Below are 27,032 nucleotides of genomic sequence, written 5' to 3'. Positions count from 1 at the left end.
TGCATCTGTGCAGATGTGGTGGCGTCACTTAACATTTGCTTTTTTATTTTCGTTTACTTAAAGGCATAGTTCTCCAAAAAAAGAAAAGAAAATTCTGCCGTTAGTCATTATAAACCCATAAGCTTTTGTTCATCTTCTCAATTCATCTTCATCTTCAGCCTAAATTAAATCTATTTATCATATAAAAGTGATCATGTCTCTTCAGAAGACTTGGATTAAACTGCTACAATTTCTGTATGAGAAGTGTCAGAGCTTTGAGTGACTTTCATTGGAGGCACAGAAATCTCTCAGATTGCATAAAAAATATCTTCATTTGTGTTCTGAAGATGAACGAAAGTCTTGTGGATTTGGAATGACATAAGAGTGAGTAAATGATGACAGGACTTTCATTTTTGACTGAACTATCCCTTAAATTGATTTTATCAGATGTACAATATGGAGTGGTATGAACAACATTTGACCTGCTCTTTCCTTCAGGTTGAAAGCAGTGTCCTGTACGCTGGAGAAACAGCATGACCTGCTCAAACTGATCATTCAGAAGATGGAAATCACTTCTGAGGCTGATGAATATGACGGCCCACAGAACCCTAGAGCTCTGAAACAGTCCACTTCCTCATCTCAGAAGTCAAAGTGGGTCCCACTGATGCAAGCTATCAGGGCAAAGAAATAATATTAGAGACAATGACGTCATAATGTAAACATAAGCCAAATGCTCAGCCGTAATTACTCATATTGACTGTTTTGATGTTAGTTTTAGATTTTCCTCCCATCTGATTAAGTGTAAATGTGTAATCATGGGATTATAATGTATTTGGAAGGTTACACTGATGAATATATTATGAGTCAGTCTATTAAATACTCTTAAAGTTAGTACTGAACTCAGAACAGAAGTGTTTGAATGATATTCAATGCTTTAATGCATAATGAAGATCTCATTGCTCCAGTACTGAAGAATATGTGGTTTGAGAAAAACATTTGGAGTTAATGCACTGACAAGCTTCTAGTGCAAACTTAAAGACCTCAAACTCTGTGATGCATCACATATAGATTTATCACACCGATCGGTCCACATTTGTAGAAGAATTAGCATGTAAATTGCATCTGGCCTTGTGCCCGGACGCTGTCATAACACTGATTTCAAAGTAGTTCTGTTAAAGGAGAGCACAAGTGTGTAACCCTCATATATTGGATCTGTTTGAGCTCACTTTTTAGTGTATCCACCACTATATCATGATGGTATTCCCATGAAAGCTGCATTACATAAAACCAACTTGTTGATCAGATTGTCAATGGTGATTTCACAGACTTAAGCAAAAGTCACTCATGTTGGGAGTAGATTAAGACATGCACCTGCATGACCAGAACACTGTAAAATCACTTTGTGATTTAGCATGCACATTGTGAGATGTAGTAAATTTGATGACAAGGATTACAATATCCAGATGGAATGGATTTGTTTTAGATTTGGTCACTTGAAGCAAACTGCCCTTCCAAAGAAAAAAGTCGCTGCTTGGATTTAAAATGCTTAAGAGTCTATGATTGGATCATTATTATTTTTTAAGCAGTGTGCCTTTACTGCTGTTGAGTACATTTGCTTGAAGCATGAAAAAAACAAAATAGAAAATTTTGAAGAAAATAAATTAAATGCCACAATATGTGTTCAAGCCAACCAGAGTCTTTGGAGTCTTCATTTCTCTGAGACTGAAGCCCAATCAGTTGTGCTTAGACTTTGGAGACAAATGAGAGAAAAACAACTCATCTGTCATCTGGTCAGCGCTTCACAGCGTTAGGGGTTTACAGAGCCCAGATACAACACTTCCTCCTCCAAAAGGGTAAGCAGAATTTCGCACACCCACCACTCAGTTCTCAGCAAGACAGATATAAAAAGATTTCAGTGACAGAGCCTTCGTGTTTTTCCATGTCACAGATTTGATCAGCAGATTCATCGATCTTGAGGGCCTTAATGTGCAATAACATCAAGACATTTTGCAATGTTTGGCATTTTAAGATGTGTTTTATTACCAGGTGATTCTAACAAAAGTCCAAGACACAGTGCATTAAAAAATATTTATTTTAGGAAATAAAAATAAGAAAATTAAAGTTAAAGCATTATGTGCATTAAAGTGCCCCTATTATGGTTTTTCAATTATTCTCTCTCATGCAGTTGTAAAGTTGAAAGTGCATGATAAATAAAGTTATTGTCTCCCAAAAGAAAGAATCGACTCTGAACCGCCTTTACGAGTCGTTTGTGTTTCGAATCTTACTGCTTCACGGTTCTATGTCACTGGAAAAACATTTGCATAATGCCCGCCTACTGTATGTTAGATTGTCCGTCCGGGTCATTTTACTGACGACTGCTTCTCAAATCTCACGGGAGCTCAACGCGGGATTCGCAAAATGCTTGCGTTTGAAAGATGGGCCAGTACTCAGTTTATTTGGACCAGCTTGCTCCTCAGAATCACAACCTATAAGTGAATAATCATTGATGGAAATACGTAGTTTTATGTTTTATATTGTGTAAGTTTCCGGCTAATCGGCTAACTCACGTTATTACTGTCTTACTGAAATACTTCTGCTAATCAGCTGTGGGCCACTATTACCTAAAACTGTGTCTATTAATGCAGATTGTCTGTCGTTCTTACTACTTTGAGTAAAGATAAAGGATGGAGCAAGATTTGTTTTACAATGTTACATCAGTCATTCACGTTAGTGCTCGGGTAATGGATGTGCTGTTATTGATGCAGTTCCTGCATGCACTGCAATAAATTAGAAATACACATCGGTTTGCTGATGGACATACTCTTGTTAATGCTGATGGTGAGGAATTACAGTTGCAACATCTCATAATGCACCTCAAACTGAGTAGCATATCACTGAGAAACGTCCTGCTCAAGTCATCCTTGCGATGGAGGTTCCAGTTAAATTACTAGTTCTTCCAATGTTTCATCATCAGACTTGCGCTCGGATTGATATGTTAAAATCGACTTTACAGTGTGTACAATCTGTGCGCTTTAGGGAGCCTCCGGACGGAGCTGAAGATCACTTATGGTAATGGGCGTTCCAACACGCACTTTACGCAGTAGACCAATCACAACAGACTGTGCTGTCTGGCCAATCAGAGCAGAGTAGCTCGCGGAAAGGAGTGGTTTAGAGAGACTGATTCATCTATCGAGTCGTTTGAGAGTTATTGAAAAATGTGGTGATGTTCAATGTATATTATGAGAAAATTGAGAAAAAAAGAAAAAAAGGGGCACTTTAAAATTAAGCATAAAAAAGGATTAAGCACCACACCCCCTATCCTCACCTCCCTGGCTCCTCCCACCATCATCACCACCCTGGTTCCTTCCACTGAGGCTTCGTCTTCCACCAGTCCCTCGTCCGCTTCCTCGTCTGCCTTCGTTCCACCAGATTTTTTTTCCAGAAAATTCTCATTACCGTAACTGTCACAGTTATGCTTAGTTTTAATTTTGCCTATGTTCCTTTGTTCAAAACCCGCTCACGGATTACAAGCCAGAGCCCACCACAGAGGGGGAGTTTATGCCCGCCAAGGACCCTGAGCCAGACCCAATGACTGCTAAAGAGCCTGTGCCTGCAGCCACTTCCGCTCCGGAGCCTGAGCCCAAGAAGTCTGTGCAGGTGTGTGAGCCGACAACATCCATGACAGAGGGGACATTGGTGGAGCTGTACACTGACGAATGCTTGATAGAAATGGAGGTAATGCTTCCCATTACCTTCTCATTCGCTGATCCCGCCCAGCCTCTCTGTCCCACCTCCACTGCATGATTCAGCAAGTCCATCAGCCCTGGCTCCACTTGCCGTTGTGTGGTTAAGCCTCAGGTCTTCTGGTCACCAGCTTCGTCCAAGCAAGTGGATACCCCGGCTCTGCCTCCAGCCACTGATCCTGTCACTCCACCTCGGTCCGTCGACCTGTCGGCTCCACCTTGGCTCCTCCCTCCCTCAGCTTCACCAGAGACCGTCGTCCGTACGGCTCCGCTGGGCTCCCTCGTCCCTCTAGCTCCACCTTGGTCAGCCGTCACCCTGCCTGCACCACAAACTTTCAAGCCATCCACTGTGCTCCATCAGTTTTGGTTTGGTTTTCTATCAGTCTGTTTAATCACCTGTTTGCCTGTTTCTTTGTTCTCCTTTTCCCCGCCATAATCAGTTACCATGTATATTAATTTATTCATCACAGCTGTTCATCACTTAGTTCATCACCATATGTTTAAGTTCCTCACCTTCAATTATTCTTTGTCCTTTATTGTTTGTGCATGACACACTGTTTCGTGCAGTTGGCTTATGTTTATTAGTTAATTATACCTTCATCATTGGACATCATAACATGTCAATATCACAAGAATACAATTTTTTTAAACAATTAAAATCAGCCTAAATTAAAGGTTGATGTGTAATTTATTTGATTAAATAAACTATTTTAACATCTCCTTAATGAAATGTTTAGTTTAGATAGATAGATAATTGTATATTATCTGTATTTTCTTGGACAGGTTTCATGAGATTCACCCCATCAAATTCTGGTTGGTCATGGAAGCAAATGGATAGTTCACTCTTCAGCCACTTCTATCATTCAATTAAATGTGCTTGTTTCAATGCAGGGGGAGGCTTCACTAAAATGGGGGCGTATTGATTTTCCTAATGGCCGTTTTGATGCTGTTACATGCCATTTGTTTTACACTGCAGCTGTGAGAGCGTGGTGACCATGGGAACCAGGGGAGGAGAGCGCGCATAGCTGATGTCATAGTCCTGCACCTGTCTCGCTTACTCATTCACACAAAACAGAAGGAGAGAAAGAAGGAAAAGAGCCACTGCCCACACTATGACCCTTAACACGCTTATCGACAGACAACTGCACATTTCTCATGTTAGCTCTGACCCAAGACAACGTGGGCAGTATTGTTCCCATGTAATTAGTCCCTATGTGGAATCTTGGGAAAGATGTTCTTACACAGTTGTTTAAAGTAGAGATTAGTGTTAAAATGAAAGGTGCCTCATTACTGATTCACATACTAACATTTGTTTACTTAGACTTTTTTTACTAGGCATCTTAATCCTGCAGAGATTCTCTCAAAGAGACACAGTTATTATTAGTTGAAATCAATGCAAGCAGAGCAACAGGTTCCCAACGGATGAACTGATGTTTTCATGTAAAACAGTTTAGACATGCTAGAGTCTAGACTGAAAAAACAATGTGTCCTTGGATAAGGAGCATTCCTGTGCTATGATATGTGAGAAATCCTGTCATCCTGGAAGAAAATGGAGATCACTTTGCTACTGTACCTTATGCAATATGCATCTGCAGATTTATAGAGATTCTTACTGTTCGTGTTCATAAGCCTCTTTTCCACCATCGGGCTGAACGGTTCTCATTGTGAAACCTCCCCAGTTTTTATTTTTTTATCCACTGTTATGCTATGAAATCAGGATTAGGCCAAAAATGCGTTTACCATTATTTAGAGAATTTTCTCAGCCTAAATCCATTGATTTCACTTCAAATCCATGCAATTGTGAATTTTGCGTGAGGCTGAAAGATTTATTAATGCAAATTTCACAACGGGTTCATGGTCACGTGGGAGTGACTTCTGTGTGAGCTGCGCTTCATATGTACATCTCTACATTATTGAAAAATTGCGTGCAAAAATGTCCTTTGTCCATCAATAGTGTACCAATGTAGGAAGTGCACTGCACTCACAAATATCACTTTTAAACCAACTCCAATATATGTGACCACAACTTTAGAATGTAGGTTACCTAGGTGACACAAGAGTTGGCAACACTAGCAAGTGGACTGTGGAGGATTATCATATAGAAAGGTAAAATTATGAGTAATATGTTTTTGCAAGTATTTTAATGCGTTTACATAAAGCTCGGTTCACACTGCCAGCGACACGCAGTGACAAGTGACATGATCCCATTCATTTCAATGGAAAGCTGCCGATTTCAGGTGACACGAGTAAAAGTAACCTATGGCGACAGTATGTAGGCGTGTCCAGCGAAGTGACAAATTTGAGATATTTTTAACTTTATGCAAATGAAGAGTGACTTTTGGGAGTTTTCAGGACTTTCGGGATGTTTGTTTTCAGTGGCAAGAAGACAGATTCGTCTACAACATGGAATAATATTCATGAAAGTCATTCACAAACCTTACTTAGCAACCAGTAAACACGTTGAAATGCGACATGATAAAGTGAAGCGAATCGCTGATGAATGGTGCTTTCGCACCAAACGCTAAACAATCGATCGCCTTCAGCTAATTCAAGATAATAGAGAATGCTAACCGAGAATGCATTCTTCCACGTGCATGTATTTCGTAGGTTTTTCCATTTGGCTTTAACCTCGTCCACTGCACAACATACAATAAATTAATTTTAAATAAATTAACACTGTTTTCAACTAAAAACAAAAAACTTTTTTTGTGTTTTGGCCGGTCATTTACACTACAACAGCGGGGGCCTGAAAATGCTAACTTTTGAAAATGGGTTTTTGAAAACCATACCGTTATCGTCTCCGTGTTAATTACAAAAACTCAAATTTGTGAAAGTGGTGACGTCATGCGCATGTGAATTACATATTATGTCTCAGACACATACTTTTTCTTAACAAACCATCGCCAACTACTGGCCTGGCATGCATAATACAGTTTTTAATTGTTTTCACAAACATTTTTTTTGACCAATAACATCATAAAACATAATTAGAGCAACAATTAGCATCAAGCTGCACTTAACAATTTATGAGATTATTACTCAAAACCCACTTTAAGCCATCATCGAGTGCTTGTAATAATTGCAATCTAAAGTGTAGGCTATTTTGATTATAAAATGGCAGACATGCATTATTTGTGTTTTCTAATGGACTGAAAGTTACACCTGCTTAGCATTTCTCATGTAATTTCTCTTAGCATCACATAATTCAGTAGAAATGACATTCTCTATAAAGAAATATGAAGTAAACATGAGAATAAATCTGTTCTCAGACAGGAACAAGAACTCAACATCCACTCTCTTCTCTCTTCCAGAATTTTTTTCTTCTTCAGCGTTTACACTGGTTTTCAAAACAGCACCACCAGTCTACACGACACCGTTTTTCAACTAAAAACGTAAAACTTTTTATGCGTTTTGGTGGCCGTTCATTTAGGTTTCAAAGTGCAAGTTTAAAAAAAAAAAAAAAAAAAAACGTGTAAACAACAAAAACGCAAATCTCTGCAGACAATGGTGTCATGCGCATGCGGATTACGTGTTCAGTCTATAGTGCTTCATCGCCATCTACTGGCCTGGCAGCAGAATACAGCGTTTTTAGCCATTTTCGCGTATCCGTGTGAATCATTTTGACAATGGTGGTGACTGTAAAAGCTCAAAGGAAAAACGTCTTTGTTTTAAGCATATCGTTGTCATGTAAATGTGCCCTTAATGGGAACGCCCACTAACAACAAAGTCCAAATGAACTTCAAACAAACCTATATAGTTTTTGCCTATTTTGTCCGAAATGATGTCACACATGTTCGTTCTTCAATTTTGCTTGAAGTCTATTGGTCCTACAACACTAGAAAATCATCATGTCAAAAGTGGTTTCACCAGCACGGTTGAACATGGGGAAGTAATCAGCTGGAACGGTTTGTTGAACCATGTTCAAGTGGAAATTCAACTGGAATCGTTTGGCCAGATGGTGGAACAAATGTGAGACGAGGTGCGGACAAATGGAAAATAATAAATAACTTCTTTTAACTTGACCGTCTTAAAACAGTATTCATGAGCAAGATGCTAAAAAAGCATTGAGGCGCGGCACAAAGGTTAAAGGCATCCGTCTAAAAGCAAGAATTTTGAAAAACTACAGAAGGCGTTGTATGTGAACAGGTCCTTATAAGAATGAATATTTAAAATTCCACAGAGCAAGAAGAATAAACTGTTTATTGTAGGTTATTCCAAAGCTGTCTACACTTGGCAACAACCCTTTGCAAAACTGGAGCATACAAGTTAGCTATGCTTTTGGATAATTGTTGGCTGAGGGTGACCACTGTAATATAAAATCTTAATTTCACACTCATTACGCTGGAATGAAAACTCATACATATCAAGTTTACTGAGAGATATTGTGAGATGCTGAGAAAATTTCAGCTGTGGGAAATTTAGTTTTATGGTTTAGGAAATTTCTCTCTTCATGTATGGTCATATAAAAGATGCAGAGATATACTAACACATTTTTGATGCATTGTGTAATTTTATACAGATAATGTGTTGTTGCTAAGGACGTTATCACTTCTTTAAGGGCTGATGTTGTTCAAAATGGCCATATTAAAAGTGCTTAATTATACATTCCGTATAATGATGAAAATTGATTAATTAATTATAAACATACAGATGACAAAATAGCTATGCCCTCCTTTGATGTGTCATTTAACTGCCAATTCTAAATGTATGAACAGGCCATACAGAACAGTTTACTGAAGAAGCAGTCATGCAAAGTTTCCTCTAACAGCTGAACTGACATCTGCCAAGAATAATTATATAGGCTAAAAATCATTTTAATTTGCCAGGCATGTGTAGTTCTATCCTCTGCCACGCACCTCATGGTTACGTGTTTCTATATGATAGGAGAGACAAATGAGAGCACAGTGTGATCATGTGAAGAATGTCAACATGGGTATTTTTCCTTTACCCACAGGGTCCCAGTGATTGCCCCCCATCCTGCAGATGTAATGTAAAGTGCTGACAGCTGTGGCCAATGTGCACTGAGCGTGTGTGAGAGCGTTCTAACCAAGCAGAAACCCAATATCTCTGTGAAATGGCCAGTGGATTAAGAACGTTTGATAAGCCTTTCAGACATTTCTATTTGCTTAAGAGCATGTGGGAAAAAGCATTTAAGTGGACCGTGGGTGACCACTGAACTGAAGAAATAAGAAACAAAAGTTTTTCACAATATTTTCACTGAATTATTTATTTGAAGCATCGCTAGGTTGTTTTGGAGCCTTTTTAAATTAATTGGATTCAATATTTATTATTCTGTAATAAAGAAACATTCATATCTATCTAGACCGAGTCAGCAAATAATTGTATGAAATAGGTACATATTAAATGATTTAGATAATATCTATAAATATATTTCCATGACTAAAGGTAATTTATTAAATATTTTTATTTAATACATTTAATAATAATAATAATAATAGTAATACTAATAAATATCAAAATGAATATGTTGTTTATTGGCTTTATTATTATTATTTATTAAATACATTATATATATATAAATATATAACAAAATAAATAGGATATATATATATATATACATGTGTCAATGTATCATGTATCAAAATATGTAATATGTATTAAATATTAAATTATATAAATAATAATAATTAAATAATAATAGATAATATTTGACGTGCATGTATATCTTTGTAATCAAAATGTGTTCAATTATTTAATATTGAACAATATATTATTGATGTTTTTAAATAAATAAAACAAGAATTCAATATTAAATAAATATTGAACATATTTTTATATAAGAAATAATAATGTTCAATATTTATTTAATATTGAATTCTTGTTTTATTTTTGTTTAAAACAATACAAATAAATATATATTTAATTAAATATATATATGCTATCAGTGCCACTTTGTCAAACAGTCTTGCCAAAAGTTAGATGGGGAAAAGGGGAGGAGAAATGCCTTATCCAAAATGACCCGGCCAAACCCCAAATCTTAAATGTGCTTGGTACACCGCAGGACAAGCTCTGAGATGCTCAGTGAGAAGGGGCAATTGATACAGTCTGCTTTGTCTACATGACAATTTTAATAACCTTTTACATTCAGGAAATGCTGAATGACTTTGAAGGGTGATTAAATTATGGCCTTGTTTTGATGTGCCTTTTCCCTGGGCTTCTTTTACAGAGATTCGAAATCAAGGCAGCACCTGTTGCTTTGAATCTACAGCAAGGACGCTGAATATCACATACTATTGAAACAGGACTGCAGTTTTTTTCAAAATCAAGTTCCTTGCTCTGAAGCAGGTGCAGTCGTGATGTCCACAGGTTCGGTGAGTGATCCTGAAGACCTCCAGGAGCTGTCAATCACTCACACGGACACTCGTTCTCTGGAAGACTCAGAAGACGAGTTTGGTATCGATGACAGTTTGAAAGCAAAGACCAAACAACCCAGACCTGGTGCCAGCAACAACAAGCAACAAGTGAAGATGGCAAAGGATGGCAGACAGTCTCAGAGAAACGCAGCAAATGCCAGAGAGAGGGCACGCATGAGAGTTCTGAGTAAAGCGTTCTCTCGGCTGAAGACCAGCCTGCCGTGGGTACCGGCAGACACCAAACTGTCAAAGCTGGACACTCTGCGCCTGGCATCCAGCTATATATCTCACCTCAGACAGCTCTTACAAGAGGACAGATACCAGAACAGCTTTGTGCATCCTGTAAACTTGGTATGAGTGAGTGTTGTCTAAGTTTATGACCTGATTTTATATACTTCCATCTGGTTGAGAAGTTTTATTGTTAAGTATTACTTGTATAATGTATAATATATAATCTATAATACAATATATATATATAAAATATATAAAACATATACCACTAACAATTTAGTTTTTTTTTTTTTTTTTTTTTTTTGAAATGTACCATAATAGTATATAATTTTCTAAAGTACTGGGTTCTAAAGTATTTAGAATTTTATTTTATATTATTAAATGCCAAAAATACAATGTGTAAATAAACATAAAATAGTCATAAATATAAATAAATACGTAATAATAATTTAATAATTACTATAATAATTTAAAGTACATTACTTAATAATTAACTTTATATTTTAGATATTGATTAAAAGTACATACAGTATACTTATACAGTATACTGACAAAGTTTATAATTAAAAAATATAGCATCTATATATAAGAATATTATTAAATATGAATAAATAATACTTATAAATAATTACTATAAATAATATAAAACAAATTATACAGAATATATATATTCTGTATTAAATATCAATGATAACAATAATATGTTATAGCTTTCCTGTAGCTCAAACAGTAGAGCATTGGTGCTTGCAACACCAAGGTCATGGGTTTGATTCCCAAGGAAAGCAAGAATGTGAATGTGTACCTTGAAATGCAATGTAGGTTGCTTTGGATAAAAGCATCTGCCAAATGCATAAATTTAATATTAAAGCAAATATACATAGGCATAAATAATTAGTACCTTTTTATTTTGCATATTTACAGTAACAGTAAATATGCTGTATTAAATATTTGTGTGTGTGTGTGTGTGTGTGTGTGTGTGTGTGTGTGTGTGTGTGTATTTACTACCCCAGTTCCCAAAAAGTTGGGACATTTTGTAAAATGTAATAAAATCAAGAAAATGTGATTTGTTAACTGTCTTTAACCTTTATTTAACTGACAAAAGTACAACATTTTTTCACTGTTTCAGTTTTCACTGACAAAATTTTGATTTTGATGGCTGCAACACACTCCGAAAAAGTTGGGACAGAGGCATGTGTCACAAAGGAACTGTATCACATCACTTTTTCTTTTAATTACACTTTTTAATCATTTGGGAATTGAGGATACTAATTGTTGCAGTTTTGCATATGGAATATTTGCCCAATCTCGCCTGATTCAAGACGGCTGCTCAACAGTCCATGGTCATCGTTGTCTGATTCTCCTTTTCATGATGGACCATAGATTTTCAATAAGAGACAGATCTGGACTGCAGACAGGCAGTCAAGCACATCCACTGTGTGGTGTATGGTGTCTAAGAAACCACTGTGTTCTGTGCACACACTGAATGAGTGATGCAGCGGCAGACCGTGTTAAGTGACAATGGTTTTTCACAAGTACTCCTGAGAACATGTGGCTATATTTAACAGAGTAGCATGATGGCTTCTCATGTAATGACAACAGAGGTCTCCTTCCTTACCCTACACGGACTGAGATTTCTATGGATTCCCTGAATCTTTTCACAATATTATCCATAGTAGATAACAACCTAAATACTTTGCCATCTTGCATTGAGAAATTAGATTTTTTTTAATTGAAATTAGGCACAAAGTGGTAAGCCATGACCCATCTTTGTTTGCAAAGACTGAGGGACTGTGTACACGACACCGTTTTCAACTAAAAACATAAAACTTTTTATGCGTTTTGGCTGTTCATTTACACGACAACGGCATTTTGGGTGCCTGGAAACGAAAACTTCTGAAAACGGGTTTCAAAGTGCAAGTTTTTGAAAACGGTCTCTGTGTAAACAACAAAAACGCGAATTTCTGAAAACAATGACGCCACGCACATGCGTATTACGTGTTCAGTCTATAGTGTTTCATCGCCATCTAATGGCCTGGCAGCAGAATACAGCGTTTTTAGCCGGTTTCACGGATCCGTGTGAATGGGAATCGTTTTGACAATGGTGTCGCATATAATAGTTTTAAGCATATCGCTGTCGTGTAAACATACCCTGAGAGATGCTCCTTTTATACACTCTAAAAACTGCTGGGTTGTGTTGACCCAATTTTGGGTCAAATATGGTCTCACCCAACGTTGGGTTAAAAATTCAATTTAAAAATGGACAAACCCAGCCGTTGGTTTACATTTTTAATGTAACCATTGCAATTTGTCCATTTTTAAATTGCATTTTTGTCCATTTTTGATTTTGTCCAAAATGCAATTTGTCCATTTTTAAATTGCATTTTTTAACCCAACGTTGGGTGAGACCATATTTGACCCAAAATTGGGTTAACACAAACCAGCAGTTTTTAGAGTGTACCCAATCATGAAACCCACATGTTACCAATTCAACTGCTTATTGTGGACTGTTTCAAAAGAGTTATTCTATATTCTATATAATCTTTTCACTTTTTTTTTTTTTTTTGGAGTGTGTTGCAGCCAAAATGTGTTTATATTTACAAATTACAATTAATTTGGCCAGTGAAAAAATGTGAGATTTTTTTCTTTGTACTTTTGTCCGTTAAATAAAGGTTAAAGAGAATGAACTAATCACACAATCTTGATTTTATTACATTATACAATGTCCCAACTTTTCAATTGGGGTTTTATATAAAACTATTTACTGTTACTGTAATGTGTAATGCAAATAATAATGTAAATAAATCTGCGTCTGATGGCATTTAACCAGCATGTGTGGCTGACTTTGTTCATGCTTTTTCCACAGACCTGGCCTTTTGTGGTCTCGGCACGATCAGAGGACACCAAAGACATTTCAGCAGCGGTCAGACTATGTGGAGCTACAGCATAAACATCTGGCACCTCTCTGTCTTTTATCCCCCTCCATCTCTCTCTCTCTTTCTTTTTACTGTCTGTACTCATGCACTTCCTTTGAACTTACATCAATGGACATTATGCAATGAAGACAACTACATGTGGGACGTAGCCTACATGTAGTTAAACAGCAAAGTCATTGCACACAAATTTGTCTTTATAGCGTGATTATGTTATGTCTAGCAAACATAAGCCGATATAACTTTGTGTTTGATTTTTTTTTTCCTGTCTGTATGTAGATTAAAACTAACTTTTAAAGAAAAGATAAAAAGAACAAATTGCATGACCAGAAGCACAGAAAATCACTTTTACTGTTTTAAAGCGATTGCAATTTTTCTAATCACCCAGCAGACATTTAAAAATCATATTTTAAAAAGATGTTTTCAACTTGTGGAATCACTCAATGATTGTCTACATCAACACCCTTGATGCATAATAATGTTTTTATGTAGCCTACCAGATGAAGTCATTTATATCACAGTATACGCCTGTTGATCAAGTGTATCTCATTTAATCATTTGTTCATTGGTATAGTTACGCTGTGATTCAGTTTGGAGAACTACACTTACACATAAACTATGTCCCTTAATAGGAATACTTTGAGCAATGTCTTAATTAAATGTCATAAAGTCCACAATGTGTGAAGTTTATTAATACATAAAATAGCCTATTTGTTTTAATTCCTATCATGCCAACTTAATCTTTGCTGAATCTTAATCTTTTTTTATTTTGCATGGAAACCGCCTGGCCCTCAAACTTGGCACCTGCTGATCTTTTCACTTTATACAAAGTGATAAGAAATTTATCAACTATAAAACACACAACTTAAAATGCAATATTTTCCAAATTGTTGAACCCAAATGTGAGCTTGTGTTGTGCTCATGTGCACAGCGGTCATTAGAAAAGTGTGTAGTTTGAAGAGGAAGCTGACTTTTCATCACGTTTGTGGAGGACTGCAGCTGTCGAGCCATTAGTTTCCCAGAACGCTGAACTGGTCCCTTGAGGGAGTCTCACAGGAGATGAAGCACTTTGTCAGGCAAGGACAACTCAGAAACGGCTCTCACGTTCTCCACCGCTGCTAGGATGAGCGCTCTGGGGTTCACTGAGCTTACAATGAGGAAAGCATTATCTGACTGCTAAAACTCATGACTTCATAATCCACTGTGATTTGTCATCCTCTTCTACCTGGTAACCACCAGATAATACATCATTAAATCAGAATGGTACTGGAGTGTAAAAGTGGAATACAGTGTAATAGCATACACATTCAAAATAGTTCTATCTAGTGGTGACAGAGCATTCTGGACACGTGATACAGTAGTTCTCAACCAGGGGGGCACTAGGGGACCTCAGTAAATTAAAAAATTAAATTAAAAACATTGTTTTAGCGACACCGGTGGCCGTTAAGCGAACTGCAGTCAGGAACTTGTTGCTCGTGGCTTGCTGGCACACGTGCACACGCAACGTACAAGTGACTGAACGTGAGTGATTCTAGGCCCTGATATCCTACTTATTGCGAAGTTGTTTTTCGTTCTTCGCTTAAAAGTAAAAAGAAGTTGGAAATACCTTTTGCAGCAATATACTTTTAACGAACACCCAGACGCCACCCGAGCTGCTGACAGCGACCGCTCGTTTAGCGGACTTATTAAATATGTGCTGCGCGCGCTCCCCTTCAGAGTCTCAATAACAACACAACAAAACTGACCGTGCTGAGAAAACAGCCGTTAAGAAAACATCTGATTGTAGAGATGTGGATATATTTGCACCAGCTCTGCAACTCACCGGCATCATGTCGACAGATGAGGTAATTACAATTGCACAATGATATTGATTTGATTAAGGAAGTATATTAGACTGTAGATCTGACCATGTGAGACTAGTTTGAATCAACCCCTTTTCTTTGCATGACACATTGACATTACTGTACAGAATTGCTCTTTAGGTATTATATTTGAACATTAATTTCATCATGTCAATTTAATCTCTCGAGAGCGCGCGTAAATCACACGTCCCGAGTCCACATAAAATCAGTCTTCTACAGGGTTTCATAAGTTGTTCACACATTAGCAAAAAAAAAAAAAAGTGACTAAATACATGAAATTCTGACATATATAGCCCCTTTAAATATGTAAAATGTTATATTTAATTTAATTATATTAAAGTTGTTATATTAAAGTTATATTAAAATAATAAATGCCACAAATACTGCTATATTTGATTTCATTAAGCCCTCAATAATAATAATCTATCTATCTATCTCACTCAAATCAAAGAAAAGATTGAAAAAAACTATACATAAATAGACATTAAAAATACGAAGAAAAAAGTGACAAAGCTCACATTTTATTATTGTTATTCCTCTACCGTCAGTTTTAGTAAATGAACATTTTTATATAGCCAGCAGAGGTCGCCATTGATCCACAATACGCCTCATCCACGTCAAACTTTTGACACTCTCAAAGTTTTTGTATCTCATTTGAACCTTGATGTTTTCCTAGTTTACAGTCAACGCTAAAATGAGCAAACTCCCTTTCTGTAGACCTATTGGTGTGTGTTTGTATTGGGAGCAGAAAATGTCCAGCAGATTTAATTAAATTCTTGAAATACTCTGTATGTTTAGCCTTCCTTTTCTCAGGTGGAACACATTTTCATTAATATGGAGCTGTGTTTTTGTGTACCAAAAACACATTTCAGAGACAAAATTTCCATGAACAGGAAGGAACTGTAGGTCCAAAGCCAAACAGCACAGTTCACTGACCGTTTCTTTGTAGTTTAACCAAAAGCACTAACTGCAAACCCATGACGGGCCAAGATTCAGAGAACAGTCTTTGAGGTTATGAAAGACATTCTGAGCTTATTTGTTATCTAATATCCATTCACTCAACAGCAAAGAGGAAGAAAATGTTAAATAGGACCTATTACTTTGATAATCAGTTTAACATCTGCTTTATTTTGGTTTCATTCAAAACACGTAAGTCATTTAATCTTGTGTCTTGTTAGCTAAATATTTTTATCTATATTTCAAAAAAAAAAAAAAAATCATAAAAAATTACCATAATTTGTAAAAACATATCACTGAACTGATGATAACATGCATAATCACAGTATAGGCCAAAATACATCCAAAATACACATTTTAGTATTCATTTTCTTACACTTTATCTATTTGCGTCTGTACAGTAGATTTTAATTACAATACATATCTTTGAAGGTTGTTTTCTCAAAAAAAAAAAAAAAATTTCTCATGTCAGAAATCTCTTTAACTTCCCTTACATACACCAGACTTTCCAGTTTTATTCATATCTTGTTCATATATAAATCACCTGATTTAAATACAATTTTATTGCTTTTTATTTCAGTGCTAAAGATATCCAAAATCCCTTCTCTAATTATTACTCTAATATGTCAACAAAATGAAACAAGAATTTTGCATATTTAAACATAACACAATACGAAACAATTGTCCATGTACTGTGATTAATGTGCTGAGATTAATAAACTGGGAAAGTATGATGATATCTTTAAGTTAACATATTTTAAATAAATATGTTGACAATAATTATTGATTTAAGTTGAAATTATTTGATAATTTTACTTGCATATTATCTTAGGCTTCTGCTTAGGAAAAACTGTACGAAATAAAACAATCATTCTAGCAACAAGACAAACACAATATTACAGTATTATGTATCATAACATATTATAATGTCATATATTATACAATGTAAAATAAAAAAAGTTGCTTCCTTAAATGTTTTAAGTACAGTCTATCCGAATGTTTAAGTCATTTCAACTTAAATTACATTAAACTGACTTTAAAAAATGAGTTGAATCTTATATAACTTATTTTGATGAGTTAAAGCATATGCAAAAACATATGTTGTCATAACTTATTGATCATATTTTTTAGTGTATATATATATATATATATATATAATATATCATTATACATACAGTGTCGATCCAGAAGACGGCAAATATAATGACATCACATGGCTTGATTGGCCAATCAGAATCAAGTACTCCAGTGGGCCGTATAATAAAACGTTGTACTGTATGTTTACACTGGCAAACCAGCAAACCTTGCCACTCTCTTCCTTTGAAGATGGCTTTCTTTTCAGAGTGTCAAGTCACTACCCTGTGCTCAGTGTAATCCATAACTACATCCAAAGTGTAGTGTCATGAAACATGGCAGACTGTGAGAAAGTTTGGTGGCGCGCTGAAGGTCACTGCGAATATTACAGGGTGTGTGATCTGCTTGGCTGGAGACTTCCTGCTGGGCTAGGGGAGATGACACAGTTTTCTTTTAGGCAGGTGATAGAGTTTCAGCACAAGAGCAAGGCGCTCTATCTCCCGAGAGAATGGAGCCTCTTTGTGGCTGGATGTGCTCACAGAGGAAGGTCAAACCAGGGAAGGGAGGGGTGATGAGGTTGAGCATTGACAAGAAAACATTTCATCAGATATTCCCCCCTCTTCCTATTGATTCTTTGCCCACTCAGACCTCTCTTTCTCTCTTCTCCATTATTTTCGTAGTTCGAGGGGTGGCGCTGGCAGCGTCCGTGAGCGTTTCATACAGTGGCCTGATTAGGAGTGTGATTCAGGATACTCATATTTTCTCGCGAGGTATGTGTTATTCTCTCCTTGCTGTGTACAAGAAAAGGGTGGGAACCGCACCCATTGTGGACCGAACAAAAGAGTTTAGGTGAGCTCCTGAAGAGCATTGTTGTTCACAATGCCACACATTTCATTTGTCTCCAGGGCTAAGGTGTGTTTGGGAATAATGTCACCTGTGAAAACGTTCCAAGTGTCGGTTTTCACAACAGAAATGGCACAAAATATAATAACTGATGCTGAGGACAAACAGTGCCAGTATAGAAATGCAAACCATGCTGCATTCTGACATTTGGAATTGAATTGAGATTCTTTTTAAATTACAGCACCAAATGTGATGTGGAATTGACTATTTTAATTTAAGGAAGTAAAATTAACTACAATTCAAAGAAATATTAACGTAATAAGTGCATGTGCAATAAGTTTAGTATAACTAGAAAAAGGAAGGTTTGTCTTGACAAACTTTGAATGATGGCTTTAAAAAAGTTTTAAAACATTTCTAAAATGTTTCTTGAACTTTGAAGGTTTTATAGACCTTACAGACAGACAGATAAATCAGGTTCATACTAAAGAAATTTGAAAGGATAGTTCATTCAGAACTGAAAATTCTGTCATCATTTGCTCTGTTCCAAACTTATTTGACTTTCTTTCTTCTGTGGAACACAGAATATTATATTTTGAGGAATGTTTCAACTGTTTTTGTCCATACAATGAAAGTCAATGGGGTCCAAAACCAAACACTGGACCATGACTTTCATGGACAAAAAATCATTGAGACGAATATCTTCTTTTGTGTTCCACAGAAGATAGAAAGTCATACATGTTTGGAAAAACAATGAGGGTGAGTGAAGTGAATGAGTGAGTTTTCATTTTTGGGTGGACTATCCCTTTCCATTTACTCATCAAATTTATGGACCCGGGTGGACAAACACTTCATTTCCCAGAATGCATACCTGCTGAAGTACTCTGAATTGTAAAATTCCTTTAATTCCGAATCAAATTACAGTTTTGCTTCCTGTGTGTTTTGGCCAGCCAATTCAAATTCCAGTGCTAACTCTTCAACAATCGCCCCAACCCTGGAACCAAGATGTTTTTGTAGTCATTTATAGGACACAGGTACATCCAGGATGGATAAGGTGAGTCAAACCTGACAGACACCTGCTTTATGAAATACGAACTGCAATTATTTCTCTTCTTTATGGGCCAGTTTCATTACAAACATCTCCTGAAAAGCTTTCATGCAGTGAGCCATTTCCCCTCCAGACACATATTTTCTCATCCATCAAGTGATGCTATAATGATGGCTACGGTTTTGACAATGGGGATAATATTTTTCTCCCACAATGGCTTTTGGTTCCCCCCTTTTGGCAAGATTCTGGCTACTATAAATACTCCCCGTTCCCGTTGCTGTGGTTCACAGACACTGCTCTGAGCGAAGATGAGGCCTAGTGTGGCTTCAGGCCTGAGCTGTCAGCGCTCCATAGGGATTAGTAAGTCACAGTCACTGTATTGTTCTCCAGGCTACAATGGGCACATGGAGATCTGGCCTTTGTCTCGAAGTCCGTTGTGAACTTCAGAGAAGGTAACAATGGTGTGACACACCTGTGAATGTAGATTAAACTCTTTTTTCCTCTCTCGTTCCTGTCTTTTCTCAGATTCATGGCTGTAGCCTTTAGCTATGTCAACCACATCAAACAAAGAACTTGCTAGTCATGAGTTCTTCAGTAATCATTTGGTTACAATGAGATATTACATTTATATATTACAATTACACACTTTTTATTCATTCTATTGACATTTGTGACAGTGGGCGCTCAAATGATTTGATTTCAGGTGACGTAACGGTCAGACTGGGAAGGAATGATGTTTTATTTAATGACACTGACCACCTTTTATAACACACCCTTACTGCAAATTCCAGCCAATCCATTCGGAGAACAAAAACAAATTTCCCACAATTTTTTTTCCTCGCCATCAGTCTTATTTTGACAAGTCAGGAATAAGCTATGACTTCAAAAGACAGAAATATTCTGTCATAGGTTTTGATGGAGATGTCTAAACAGCTAGGACGCTAATTCAGCGTTGCGTTTTTCTCGGCGGTGAACTTTTAGTGACCGCATCAGAGAGATTTCACGGATATCAGGTGCAATGTGTAGTCCGAGGAGATTGTGTTTGACAAATGAATTATAATTACTCAATTTCGTTTCTTTGAATGGTCAAACAAATGACTCAGATTTAAAAGTTCACTATACAAACAGAGAAAGAAAAAATATATACATATTTAAAACTTAATGAGTACAATAGACAAAAGCAAAAATTCCAACTTTTAAGAGCTATCAGGAAAAAAATGAGTAAAATCATGGAAAAATCAAAGACTGTTCAATGTTTGACTTTATATTACCACACCATAAACAATCATTGGTTTCATAATTAGGAGTTTCTACAACTATAGACACTTTTGGGCTGTTGGACTTTTATAAAATAAACTCTCTGAAAACTCTGTTTCACACTCTCACTAGTTTATTTAATGTGTCTAATAACAATGCCCAAAAGTAGATATACACACATAACAAAAGAATTTAGACTTTTTTTTTTTCTTCTAAAAAGTCAAGAACATTTCCACCACACGTTTGCATTAAAATGGCTACTATCATAGACAGCATTTTATGTATCTTAAATATGCACAATTAAATACACTACTGCTCAAAAGTTTGGGGTTGTTAAGTCTCTTAATTAAAGGCTACATTTATTTGGTAAAAATACAGTAAAAACGGTAATATTGTGAAATATTATTACAATTTAAAATAACTGTTTTCTATTTTAATATATTTTGAAATGTAATTTATTTCTGTGATGCAAAATTCTCAGGATCATTACTCCAGTCTTCAGTGTCACATGATCCTTTAGAAATCATAGTCTAATATGCTGATTTGTTGCAGAAGAAACCTGTATTATCAATGTAAATGCCGCTTAGTATTTTTGTGGAAACTGTGATAGTTTTTTTGTTCTGTCTCCAGGATTCTTTGGTGGATGGAAAGATCAAAAGAACACCATTTACATTTTTTTATGTATCCATGCTGCATAAAAGTATTAATTTCTTTAAAAAAAATCTTACTGCCCCCTACCCTTTGAATGGTATATTTAGAAAAAAGGTCAAAATTGCAGACTTTTTAAATATGTAATAATTCACATTTTTATATGGATTTTTATAACTTAACATTGAAATCTAGGTCTGGGATTAGAGTAAAACAATACAATCATTAAAAACATATATTTTCAAAAATGGGGGAAAAGGCATAGTGTAAAGTTTCCTGAAATGTGTTTTTTATTTTTTTATTTTTTTAGAAAGTTTAAAGTCAAATACACCCCTATAGGCCATAAAAGTTCAGACTTCTGGTGGAGGTAAAATAAAATGACCCAAGTCATATCTAGTCCAGAATATTAACATATATAATCCAAAATATTAACAAGCTCTTTTGACCAGCAAGTAAACACCTAGAAGCCAGAAGATCCTAACAACCACTTAGCAATACTCTGGAAACCAAACCATTATAAACCTCTACAAACCTCTATAAACAGTGACTTTCAAATATCTGATAGATTTGCTTCACTCTTCATTGAGCTCAGTCAAAAGTTAGCACTGTGACTGGATACGTGGGCCATATTATCGAGGTCAGTCTCACCTCGGCGTAGACGGTCATTGTCTTCCATTATGCATATTGTGAGTCATCAGCTGTACGTCTGTATCATTAACATTTGTGTGACATGCACCAGTTTGCAGGCCATCATTTCTTATTCACACATGGCCATGAATAACTTAACAGAGACTACGACAACGTCAAATAAACTGTTTGCGATACGTTGTATATCTCTGTGTAAGCGGTGGGCCTAAGGGTGGGCGGTGTGACCCCACGTCCTACTGGGGTCTATGGGCCTTGGAAGGGTCACAATGGGAGCGCTTGACAGTGCAGCCAGTTAGCAACCACTGATGGATCTGCTACGCGCCTCTGAGACCAGAAGCCTCTTGGGCTGATAGTGTATCAGATGGCCTGTTAATTATACTGACTTCAAAAGAGCAGGCGCTGATGTCTGAGTGTGTCACTATGGGTGACCAAGTGTTCCCATGACATGCGTCTGCATGTGGACAGGTCTGTTGTTGTGAGTGGGCCATAGGTGTGCGATTTCTACCTGTGTGGGAATTCAGAAGTTGTTTGGATTAGCCTGATTAGTGCATCATAATCCTACAGGATGGGATGGTCTCTTTCCCATCCCGTTGTCTTTGTGGTAAGGGTAGTAACCTGACCAGAGGAATTTGATGACAGCTGCTAACCACAAAATTAGGGTTCTACCTAAGGGGTGACACGGATATTGCCATATGTAGATTAAATTAGCCTATTATTCACTGCTGGCTTGGTCACTCAGATATTTGTCACCATCTGCAAGGCGGCAATGAATCATTGGTGTCAACCAAAGTCGTCCATCTTCATCAGAAAGGCACGTGGATTGGGACAAATCAGTCACAGTAGGACAAAAAACAAATTGGCTCATTGGAAAAACACGCTTCTACCTACATTTTTGCAAAAGCGTACCTTTACAAAAAAACTGCACCGCATTTTCCAGCTGTAATGAACACTAGTGGCACCTTTTATCCCTTTTTACATAAATTATGATTGATTTATTTAAACTGGTGAAACACATGGTGAAAAGTTTCCTAAACTGTTATAAAGAGATAGTCCACCCAAAAATTCAAATTCTGTCATCATTTACTCACCCTCAAGTTGTTCCAAACCTGTATGAGTTTCTTTCTTCTGTTGATATTTTGAAGAACGTTGGTAACTAGACAGTTAACACGGCACCCATTGTCTTCCTTTGTAACTTTTTTCCTACTATAGAAATCAGTGGCTACCGTCAACTGTCTGATTACTAACATTCTTAAAAATATCAACAGAAGAAAGAAACTCATACAGGTTTGGAACAACCTAGGGGTAAGTAATTTAGATTTTTGGGTGAACAATCCATTTAATGTGAACCTAATATAACAACAAGCAAAAAAGCTGAAATGTGTTTTCAGAAAGGTTGAAGACATTTTTTTTTTTTTTTTTACCTATACATACAATGCCATTGCAGTTTCTAGTTCATTTGAAATAAACACTAGTGGAAGTAGAACACCAGCAAGTTCCTTGGAGAATACCTGTTATGACCTACAATACTATGTGACAACATATTTACCACATTGCATGATTTGCAAACCAATAGCCTACATTTCGACATTTGCATCACATAATCAGCCGCATATTTATTGGTAATTGCTGGTTATATCAGAAATGTGCAATAATAAATGCACCAAAAAACATTAAGATGTCCAGAAATTAATTTCAGTTGTACTTAAGTATATTTTTAGTCTAGAGAGTGTATTTTACATTAGCGAATAGATATACGTAAATCCGCATCAAATATTCATATGTCGTAATGGACTGGAGGAAGAACTTGATTGTATATCAAGAACAGGGACTCGTTTGTATGCATTTTGTTTTGAGATTTCACCGAAAAGTGTTTTAACAGAAGTTTTTCAAATTGAAAGTATTGTGAAACGTGCAAGAAGCAACATATACATTTGCAGAAATGTTGCAATGTGTTTTAACAGTAGCAGTGCTTGCGTTTGCACTGTGTAATGCTTGTAGCCATTGTGGCAAGGGCAGGATGAACAGAGGTCCCTGACCTCCTCTATACTTTGGGACCTTAGGGGCCCTTAGGGGTCCTCAGATCAAAGCTTAAGTCAGGGGATGAGTGAGCAGAGATGAGGACTGACTTGTTTGCCCAGCAACTGGTGCAGAAAGAGACAAACAACAAGGTCCAAGGCTGCCTCAGAACCTGCACCGACAGATAGCTAATCAAAAGAGGACCAGAAAGCCATGCATGACACAGACACAGGGGGATTGATTTAGACTACAAGAATGCATTTTCTTCAGTAGCTCTTTCAGTAGCTGTGTTTTCATCCAAAATGTGAAAAATAAGAATATCAAGAAACAATCCGCGAATAAGGCAGCGCTTCCATCCATATGTTCAAGGTTACAAAATTGTCACCTCTGGGAATTTTTATTATTTTATTAAATGTACACTTTAAAATAAAGATTCCAAAATGTTTTTTTTTTTTGTTTTTTTTTTGCAGCAGTGACACTGAAGAACCATTTTTGGTTCCCCAAAGAACCTATTTCCACTATAAAGAATGTTTTGTGCAATGGAAAGGTTCCAATGGATGACAAAGTTCCTTCATGGAACAATCAATGCAAATAAAGAACCTTTATTTTTAAGAGTGAAATAAATTCTACGCTGACAGTGTGTGTCAGACAGTGTTATTGCCATTAAAACTGAAACTAAACTAAAAACTAGCATGACTAAAATAAAATAAAATTAAAATAAATTTAGTTTTAGCTTTTTATACGTGGTATATTATAAAATTGAAAACCTTTAAATACCTCCTGCGTTAAATACAAAATAATATTTTAAATAATACCAACTTGTACATTTACTTACCATGCCATTAATCAGCCTACAAATACTAAATAACCTGAAATGATACAAAACTAACAATGATATAATTAAAAAGTGACAACTAAGCTAATTGAAAAAGACAAATAAAATGTATATAAAAAACAAATAAAAATGTTTTCAAACAAACAAATATTGGTGTTTCCATCCAGATCCAGCACTTTTTATGTAAAATACTAAAAATGTATAAAATATAATATAACTCCAGACTTATAGGTGTTTTTTGACTATATTGTTCCTGTATTCCTATCTAATCTATTTCCTTTCTCTCATTCATATTCTGGCCTTTGTTCAGTTCTCTCTGAAGCTATCTATATCAAAAACTTCCTTTAAAAATCATTCCCACGAACCTGAGACTAAAGCGTAATACCCCAAATCCTCAACTAAAAACTAAAGATTTACGTCAACAATCTATAGAGGCTTAAACAAACCTCACAGTCTATTTCATACCCCACAATTCACTGGTTCCCCAGACTCTAGAAATCACTGTTTCATTCACCGGCCTTTATTCCTCTGCTGGCAAAAAAAAGACACTATATTCCCTCATGATTCATGACAGCTTACTTTCCTCTCTTCACTTTACAAGGTGACAAACTGTTACCATCATCTCTGTGTGGCTGGTATCTATGTGAGTTGTGTCTCCCTATAGATCCATATGAAGTGTTCATATGCGCTCCTGTGAGGACTCTAGGTCTCTATGCCTTTTCCACATGTCCGATGTGGGCTTAATTACTCCGCTCAGCTGTGCCTTCCGCCCACGGCTGTCTGCGTCTGTGTGGGAAAAGAAAGGCTATGGGCTGACAGCCATGGCATAACTCTCTCCGTTTCACTGTGGTACAAACGCTGTTTATGAAATTAATATGATTGATTGCATACCTTAGATGCATTGTTGCTTGGTTTCACCCATGTTCTTAAGCAAATGCTGGAAACGTTAGAAAAACAGAGCGTTGTCCAAAAAAACATTGGGCATCAGCTTTAACGAGTAAAGAGTGAAACCCAACGTAATCGCAGCAATATATCTGAAATGTCACAAAATAAGAAACGCAACACTCTCTGTGCATATAATACGCAGACTTTGCTGCAGCTTTGACAGGCTTTCGCTCGGGATTCTGGGAGAGAGGCGAGATAAGATCAGCCCGTGACCTTTTCCTTCTGATTGGACGCACACACACATACACGTGCCCTTCTTCTTGGCACATTCAGCACTGGGTGGCACCCAAGAGCCAGGCTGGATAGGTATTGGGTTGCACACAGATTCTGGCTCACATGTTTTAGCAATTTCCTCTGCCTTCCGTGAAATTATGCAAATATTTTAGTCCCGTTTCCTTGAGTCTGGAACGGCAATTAAGACTGTCTGTTTCACTTTATGATGGCCACTGAAGTCACTTGCAGACAGCCTTCATGGGATGTGAGGATTTATGCCTGTAATGTCACAAAGGTGAAACCTATTTAAGCCTGGAGGTTCAATAGGTGAGGAATGGAGAGGTTCTGCCACACTTTGATAAACTTCACCGCTCTAGTAGAGTTGTAACAAAACAAAATGACCCGTACAGACTACTGTGTCTAAATGAAACACAATCTTAATGTGATTTTTAGCAGCTTCAATTTTGTTGTAAAACTAATTGGAAATATTATTGTGCATATCTCAAATTCAGACAATATAATAATGTAAACAATACAAAAGAAAAAAGGTTCTGGGTTTAGTAGATGCTAAGCTCAACTGAAAGCAATTGTGGCATATTATGTTTATTAGACATATTCATTTCCACTCTCTTTAAAAAAAGCAAAATTCCTGCTAAAAGTGAGTCACTTACAATGGAAATAAATGGGACCAATGTTTTAACATTAATCACTTTTTCAATGTAGCCACAAAACTGAATGTCGTATCATGATTTTAGGGTGAAAACAGTACTTACTAACCTTTTATAACTAATCTATAGCTGTCAAGTTACAATAAATGTTATTAAAATGAACATTTTATACAATACATTTTTAATTAACTGTTGCAATGATAATGTAACTCCATAAACCATAACATTACTTTAAAAAGATGAGCTGAACAGCTAACAGACAATACACAATATAACAATAATATACACGTTTTAAAGAAGAACAAGAAGTGTTTTTATAAAATGGTAACCTTCACATTTCTGCTTTTATGTGCCTCGCTGTAACCTTGATTTTTAAAAAGGAAAACAAGGGACACATTTTTATTTTATTTTTTTTGTGGAAATCAACATTACGCCACAAATGCTGTCGGCTGAGCTTAACTTGTACTGAACCTGGAGTATTCCTTTAAGTCTTCCTTTGGGAAACTGCTTGGCCTGTTACATCATTTAGAGGGTCTAATCTGGTCCAGAGGTCATTAAAGTCTATGTAGAATGAGTTAAGTTCAGTTTATATATTGGATAGCCCTGAAAGCCAAAGCAGATTCCTTTTTCCTCTCTGAATGCTCCAATAAAGATCTATAGGGTTGAAAATTTCCCACCACACAAAGACTGGCGGACCTGAGTGTCGCGCTATTGTCAGAAAGGGTTCCGCTGAATGAAATCGATGGAGGTCAGTGGATGAATAT

General features: G+C 36.4%; 3 protein-coding genes across 7 annotated transcripts in view; all 3 read left to right on the top strand.

The window, feature by feature from the left end:
• The window catches only part of trpa1b (transient receptor potential cation channel, subfamily A, member 1b), a 42,826-nt gene extending 41,159 nt beyond the window's left edge, over positions 1 to 1,667 (top strand). Inside the window, exon 28 of the mRNA XM_079863458.1 lies at positions 478 to 1,667. Within this exon, the coding sequence (XP_079719584.1) occupies positions 478 to 670 (193 nt within the window). The 3' untranslated portion in view covers positions 671 to 1,667. The remainder of the gene's footprint in view (positions 1 to 477) is intronic.
• Positions 1,668 to 9,754: 8,087 nt separating this feature from the next.
• On the top strand, positions 9,755 to 13,930 carry msc (musculin (activated B-cell factor-1)). Its single transcript, XM_079863346.1, has 2 exons — positions 9,755 to 10,447; positions 13,191 to 13,930. Exons 1-2 carry the CDS (start codon positions 10,040 to 10,042, stop codon positions 13,272 to 13,274), a joined length of 492 nt encoding a protein of 163 aa, XP_079719472.1. The 5' UTR covers positions 9,755 to 10,039; the 3' UTR covers positions 13,275 to 13,930.
• Positions 13,931 to 14,743: 813 nt separating this feature from the next.
• Positions 14,744 to 27,032, top strand: part of eya1 (EYA transcriptional coactivator and phosphatase 1) — a 120,410-nt gene continuing 108,121 nt past the window's right edge. For 3 of the 5 annotated variants that reach the window (XM_079863668.1, XM_079863666.1, XM_079863670.1), the window contains exons 1-2: positions 14,744 to 15,101; positions 17,831 to 17,920. The gene's annotated coding sequence lies outside the window, so the exon portion shown is untranslated. The remainder of the gene's footprint in view (positions 15,102 to 17,830; positions 17,921 to 27,032) is intronic. The other 2 variants (XM_079863667.1, XM_079863664.1) reach the window with 1 other exon arrangement.

Source organism: Squalius cephalus, assembly GCF_949319135.1.
Source record: "Squalius cephalus genome assembly, chromosome: 25".
Lineage (NCBI taxonomy): Eukaryota > Metazoa > Chordata > Actinopteri > Cypriniformes > Leuciscidae > Squalius > Squalius cephalus.
The sequence above is the reverse complement of the archived record's forward strand: the minus strand, read 5'-3'. Positions and strand labels throughout refer to the sequence as shown.

Bases quoted from the DNA above. Each gene is read 5' to 3' on its own strand.
- msc (XM_079863346.1), top strand. From the start codon at position 10,040: ATGTCCACAGGTTCGGTGAGTGATCCTGAAGACCTCCAGGAGCTGTCA. The intron at 10,448-13,190 runs GTATGAGTGAGT...CTTTTTCCACAG, and splicing joins TTGTGCATCCTGTAAACTTG to ACCTGGCCTTTTGTGGTCTC.